The 7367-nt window shown below is 35.5% G+C and overlaps 1 protein-coding gene across 1 annotated transcript; it reads left to right on the top strand.

Moving 5' to 3' along the window:
* Positions 1-347: 347 nt before the first annotated feature.
* On the top strand, positions 348-5449 carry LOC139490512 (uncharacterized). The gene is made up of 2 exons (XM_071277298.1): positions 348-432; positions 4115-5449. The coding sequence occupies exon 2, from the start codon at positions 4115-4117 to the stop codon at positions 5420-5422; it is 1308 nt and encodes a 435-aa protein (XP_071133399.1). The 5' UTR covers positions 348-432; the 3' UTR covers positions 5423-5449.
* The last annotated feature ends 1918 nt before the right edge of the window (positions 5450-7367 follow it).

Here is a 7367-nt window from a genome sequence, read left to right as displayed (position 1 = left end):
TATGCAAAGCATGCAACATTTCATAATCTACATTTTTTTAGATTTTAAGTAAGAATTTTTTGTTTTGTAAATAGATATAAGAAGATGTGGTATGAGTGCCAATGAGACAACTCTCAATCCAAGTAAAAAAATAAATAAAAATGAAAACCATTATAGGTCAAAGTACGGTATTCAGTCAGTGCGCAAATAGAAAAGGTTTGACTCAAACGATGTAGTTTACAAACATTGATGGAAGCCGTTGCGTGGTATTTATATATAGGTATGTGTCTCATTACCCTTGGTTTTAAGTACATGTTCTTTAAACAGATGTAAAATTCGTTCTATTTCACATTTAAACTATTTGATAACCTTAACACATGAACACGATTGATAACTATAATAAAATAAATCCTGAATTTCGTTTACAGTATCAAATGAACAGCAAGCATCAAGGTTTGTTTAGAATATATATTATCTTTTAAGAAATTTTAGTATGGAGGATTTATTATATACATATATATATATATAAATATATATAAATTAACTTAAATTTCGTTTTCAATGTAAGTTTCCCTTGATTTGATCTTGAGAAACAATAGCTGTGGAATACTTTAAATTTACTGAAATATATATATATTCTGTGTGAAAGTGGTACTCCAACCTTGCTACATTCAAATGGAAAATTTACAAAAACAAAAACAAAAATGTCCGTTTTGCTCTCAGTTGAATGCCAACAGTTTGCTAAAAACCTAAATTCAGTAGGTCAAACGAAATCTCAAACATATTTATAATGTCACTTTGTATGGTATCGATGTGTTATTCATTTTATTATTTGCTTGCCAATAAATTTGAGTCTGTAGGTCTTTGATTTTAAAATGCGTTGGGAATTCGGAACACGCTGACAGGCCAACCGCTATCACTTCTTTAGTTGTTCATGCGATTCTCTCAATTTTTTTTTTAAATCATTTTAAATGGTTTATACAAAATGGATTTACGAGTTTTGAACAATCGATATACTGCTATTGCTTCCTCCTAGCAACATGATTTACTTTATTAAGTTGGTGGTATTGATAATCATTCCACATAAAAACATAAAAGAGGGGCGAAAGATACCAGAGGGACATTCAAACTCATAAATCGAAAATAAACTGCCAGCGTCATGACTAAAAAAGAAAAAAAAGACAAACAATAGTACACAAAACACAACAAAGAAAAATAAAGACTAAGCAAAACAAACCCCACTAAAAACTGGGGGTGATCTCATGTGCTCCGGAAGGGTAAGCATATTCTGTTCCATATGTGGCACCCGTCGTGTTGATCGTGTTACTACAAAGCCGGTATTAAGTCTAATTCGGTAGGTCACATTCGTGAAAATGGAACGGGATTGTAGTAACGACATATGGAACATATCCGCTATCACCTGTGAAACGGATATTCAATAACGGTCAACCAACTCGTGATGGCGTCCATAAACTTTACGAAGGAGTGATTTCAACTTCACCATTTTAAAACTCTTGGTTTAATAGCTTCCTAGTGAGCAGCAACCCTCTATCAAGGAAATCATGGTAGGAAATACAAGCCCGGGAATATCGTATCACTACGTATATACTACATATTCAGGCGCTGCTGGAATGTTGCTACACAGAAATGGAAAGTTCACAAATGAGAAGCTGAAATCATCTCTTTTGTCGTAAAGTTTTGTTTTCAACCGACCCTCATTGTCAATTTCTAGATGTAAGTCAAGATATGAGGCAGACTGTATCTTTATCCTTTATGTCCTTTATCTCTAGTGACATTACTTCAATATAAATTATAACTATAGGGGACTTTCCGTTTTGAATTTTCCCCTGAGTTCGGTATTTTTAACCGGAATGTTGTGACAAAAATGTCGGTTATTGATTTGGGGATGTACGGCGGGCAGTCGGGCGGTCGGTCGGGCGGGCGGCAACCAAATGTTGTCCGTGCATTTACTCATGAACCATTCAACCAAAGCTTTTAAAATTTTAATATGTTGTTACTGACAACAAAATGAAGTTATTTTAAAGAACAATATTTCTTTTTTATGAAACTTTTTATGTACAAATGCGAATTTTTCTTGTTTTGTAAAACACGGTATTTAGGGAAAATAGGAACCACATTGAATTTACTAAAAAGTAATGCATATTTTTCGTTTCAAATGAATTACGTTTTTTGGTTTGAAAAGGTCTCTAATTCATTTTGCGAATTGATATAAACATTTGCAAAATCTCATCAAATTTCAGTTTTGAGAATGAAAATAATATTTTGAAAATGGCCATGGTGTGAATAAATTTAAGGGAATTGGTCGTTCCTCCTGTCAAATTATATGACAATTCTTACAGTTAAAAAACAATACAGTTTAATGTATTACAATAATTAACTGAACTAGAACCTTAATAGCTCCAATTTCAACCTCGGTGGCTATTCGACAATATACTTTTGAATTTAAGGAAATGCAGCTAAAAACATTTTTGTTTCACGAAACATATAATTGCTAGTATAATTATTTTTATTATAATAACAACTAATTTATCTAATGAAACATAAATGAAATAAAGAACAACAAATTAAAAAGTTGGGGTAAAATGCTTGCAAGTAGCATACAATTTACTTTTCATTCATATAATTGAGACAATTATCCACATATTCAACTCTATATGTGGCACTTTTGCCAAAAGTATTTTTGAATAGGGTTCAAATAGGTTTAACATTAATTCATGCGTGAATTGTGTTTATTAAGTTTCGTTAATTTGTAAAAACGCTACATAATATTATATAAAAATATGGAGATGTGGTATGATTGTAATTGGAACAACTGTCCACCAGAACTCAAATGATGATGATATAACAATTATAGGTCATCGAACGACCTTCAATAATGAGAAAAACCTATACCGTATAGTCAGATATTAAAGCCCCCGACATGAATGTGAAATAACCTAATCGAGAAACAATACAATTTACGAAAAACAAATCTGGCAGACATGAAACAAATACAACCGATGAACTACAGGCTCCTGACTTTGGACAAGCACGTCAAGAATGTGGCACACATGAAACAAATACAACCGATGAAATACAGGCTCCCGACTTTGGAGAGGCACGTCAAGAATGTGGTGGGCTGAAACGTGGTTATTATCGTTAAACCTTTCACCTTACCTAAAACAGAAGGGATGTAACAGCACAACATAAGAGTAAACTGTACAAATCAGTAGCAGATGGTTTAATCACGAGTTGGTTGACCGTTATGGAATGACCGTTTCACAAATGATATCAAATATGTTCCTTACGTCGTAACTACAATCCCCTTCCCTTTCATGAATGTGACCTACCGAATTAGACTATTTACCGGATTTGTAATCACATAAGCAACACGACGGGTGCCACATGTGGAGCAGGATCTGCTTAACCTTCCGGAGCACCTGAGATCACCCCTAGTTTTTGGTGGGGTTCGTGTTGTTTATTCTTTAGTTTTCTATGTTGTGTCATGTGTACTATTGTTTTTCCGTTTGTCTTTTTCATTTTTAGCCATGGTGTTGTCAGTTTGTTTTAGATTTATGAGTTTGACTGTCCCTTTGGTATCTTTCGTCCCTCTTTCAATAGATTGGTACGAAACACACAAAAACCAAAACAACCAAAACAACATAAAAACAATAAACACAAAGCATCGATATAAGAGTACAATAATTAATATATGTGGCATAGCCCGTTAGTACCATTCGCTAAAATACTTACATATTTATCTTCATATATAACTTACATAATGTATATGCGTAGATTATTAAAATCGTATCTTTAAAATTTTAAATATATATAATTTACATTTGATATTTTCTTGTACAGTATTTGATGTGACTTAAGTGACTAAATAAAAAATTGCATACGATGATTACGGCTATATTACAATTGTAAATATACATTGCTATGTATATAGAAATGTATCTGACCATTCAATTGCTTAATTAAGAAATGTATAGTGCGCCAACCAGTGCATTGGCTGGCGAAAAGGTTCTATTCATTACCAATTACCAATTAACAATTACCAATTATTTCCAGGCTGTCGTATTATTGGTAGTTAAATATTTATAAGATATTGACATTGTACATTGTTTTACAGATGAAAGTTCTGATATTGCTTGCCTTGTGTATTGTGGTTGTATTGGCAGAAGAAACCAGAAAAATTAGGTCAACAACATCCAACCACATTGTTGCTGGTCTTAATGCAGGCAAAGAAATCGCAAGTTTTTTCGAAAATAATACCGAAATACCAAAAGTTTTGTCAAGTCTAGCGAAAAATGTTGCACCTTTTCTAGGAGTGATAGGTCCATTGGTGTCATTTATTGCTGGATTTTTTAATAAGCCAGGACCTTCAGCAGAATTACTTGCTATTCAACGACTTGCAAAAGACATTGACCGTCGATTTGATAAAGTTGATTCACAATTTGCCGAGGTTAAAGGGTTAATTCAATGGAATACAGTCAAAGTTCAGTATAGCGACCTTGAACAGAAAATTAATGCCGTCTATCGTAAGTACAGAGAAATGTATAGTGCGCCAACCAGTGCATTGGCTGGCGAAAAAGTTCTATTCATTACCAATTACGAGAGTGATTTTCAGAATAGTGGTATTAAGCTTTATGAAGGCGTACTGAATGCTGGAAATGTATTTGGTGATGGACTTCTTATTCCTTGTATGAAATTCACACTTTATGACAGAAAAAAATGCGGAACTTTCAGTTCTGGTATATTGAAATTGCTATTGCGTGCAGCAGAAGTTGAACTTGCATACCTTCAGGTGAAAGGCCTAAGTAAAAATGTACCGTACCATACAAGCCAATGGAAATCTCGTATGAATCAAATTCGATCTGCAATGAGTCATGCAGACTCAACGATAGCTAACAAATATCACGACCAGTCGGGTGCTGACATCGACAAATATGCTCTCGATCACTCAACTAATAATATGAATAATCATGACTTCGCCAATCATTTATACAGTTTCCTTGCAAAGAAGTATTATTGGCGCGACTGGTTGGTCATCGCCTACAAAGATGTTACTGGAGATGATAAACACTTACAGCATGAATGTAGTGGACATCTCAAATTCAGGAACCGTGGCCGAAATATTGTTGTCGCTAGTGTAGACAAGAAAAAGTCACACATGGATTTGAATGCAGCAAAAACAGTTGTCAATGGTGTCACTGACCACACATCACACCAACAACATAGACCAAACCATAAGACTGTTTACCACAGATTCAATGCCCATGAGGCATATGATACGTTTGCAAGTGCAGCTAAAAGTGGCTGTAGTCCTTATGCTGCTGCAGGTGTGGTACAGAACGAGGCATCGCCGTCATACGCTGCAGCACCTGGCAGATTTGTTCTTCGAAATGCCAAGTATAATCATATTCACATATTTGGATAAAGTATTGATATATATCAAAGATTTAAATTGCTTCTTATATTAGACTTTAAAAGAGGGTCAAAAGATAACAGAGGGACATTCAAACTCGTAGATTGAAAATAAACTGACAACGTCATGGCTTAAAAAAAAGACAAACAGACAACTAATAGTACACAAGACACAACATAGAAAACTAAAAACGAAGCAACAGGAACCCCACCAAAAACTGGGGTTATGTCAGGTGCTTCGGGATGGGTTTACCTAGATACGACAACTGTTCATGCTGGCTCTTTTTAATTCCTCCCTCTGAAGAAAAAAATTGCCAGTCGTTTGCTAGTTTACAAACAAAAAAGGGAGGTACACGGAAGAGCATACACAACAATCTACACTTATACACATCGGACATAGAAATTAATTTAATTGTCCTAATCAGAATCGAAATAATTGATGCAAGCTATACTTTATTGTAGTTTTCACATGGGTAGGCATTATATTCGTGTTATTTTAGCCCTCACATTTTATCGCTCGGGCAAAATTAATCAAATATAATGCCTACCCATGTTACTTCTACTTCTACCGGATAATGGCCACAATTAGTTCAGCTTTGTCACCGAGGCTTTAAAGGCATCGACTGACGGCGCTGACACTACCCCAGGAGGGAGACTGTTCCAATCTTTGATGGTTCGTGGAAAGAAAGAAAATTTCCGGTAATCATTTGATGCTGCTGGAATTTGGAAGCTTCTGTCATGCTATTTCTAAACAATCGTTTAGAAGGAATCAAACGATCTTCCTTTGTCACAGCAATTTTCTCGTTTACTATTTTAAAGAGCATGGTTAGTCTTGCATCTTTTCGTCTTCGTTCGAGTGATCTCCATTCTAGGTGGTTTAGCATCTTGCTTACACTCGAACGATTTTGGTGTTCATTCATCACATAACGTGTTGCACGTCTCTGGACCATCTCTAGTCGGTCTATTTCTGTTTTATTGTATGGATTCCATACAGGACTGGCGTATTCTGTTGTTGGTCTAACAAGTGTTTTGTACGCACTTTCCTTTACAAACGTTGATTCGATGTTCAGATTTCGTTTTAGGAAGCCGATTGTTCTATTGGCTATGTTGCAGATGTTGTTAACATGGTCATTCCATTTCAGTTCAGACGTGAATGTGCAGCCTAGGTATTTGGCGCTTTTGACAGGTTCTAAAGTGTGACCATGTAGTTTGTATGATGTTGCAATGGTGTTGTTTTCCCGGCTGATGGTGAGTACACTGCACTTGTCTGAGTGGAAGGCCATTTTCCATTTGTTTCCCATATTGCCAATTTATCTAGATCTTTTGTAGGTCGATGGAATCTTTGTAGTTTAATATTGTAAGGTAGGCTATGGTGTCATCAGCAAATAGGCGAATAGTAGATTGAATTCCATCAGGCATGTCGTTAGTGTAAAACAGGAATAACGAAGGCTCAAGGACTGAGCATTGGGTTACCCCAGATTCTACATCAATATGTGATGAGCTCCCTCCATCCACTACAACTGCTTGTGTCCGATGTGAAAGGAAGCTAGCAATCCACCTATTGACCAACCTCTGATTCCGTAGTGTTCGAGTTTATGAACGAAAGCTTTAGAGAAATCCATCATTAGTACGTCTGTATGTTTACCTGCACTCATTTTTTTTTAATGATATCGTCCACAAATTCAATTAGATGGGTTTCACAAGATCGTTTGGAGCGAAAGCCATGTTGTAATGGGTAGAGAATTTGGTTGCGATCTGTATGGTTCATGAAATTGCTTGTGATTATGTGCTCTATGAGTTTGCAGCATATACAATTCAGAGATATTGGTCGGTAATTCTCTGCTCTATATCTCTCGCCTTTCTTGAAGACTGGGCTAACATTGGCATTCCTCTAGTCAGATGGTACATCCCTTGTTTCGATTGATGTTAAGAAGATCAGTGTGAGTATGGGGGCTATT

This window comes from Mytilus edulis, chromosome 1, assembly GCF_963676685.1.
Source record: "Mytilus edulis chromosome 1, xbMytEdul2.2, whole genome shotgun sequence".
Classification (NCBI taxonomy): Eukaryota; Metazoa; Mollusca; class Bivalvia; order Mytilida; family Mytilidae; genus Mytilus; species Mytilus edulis.
The sequence above is the reverse complement of the archived record's forward strand: the minus strand, read 5'-3'. Positions and strand labels throughout refer to the sequence as shown.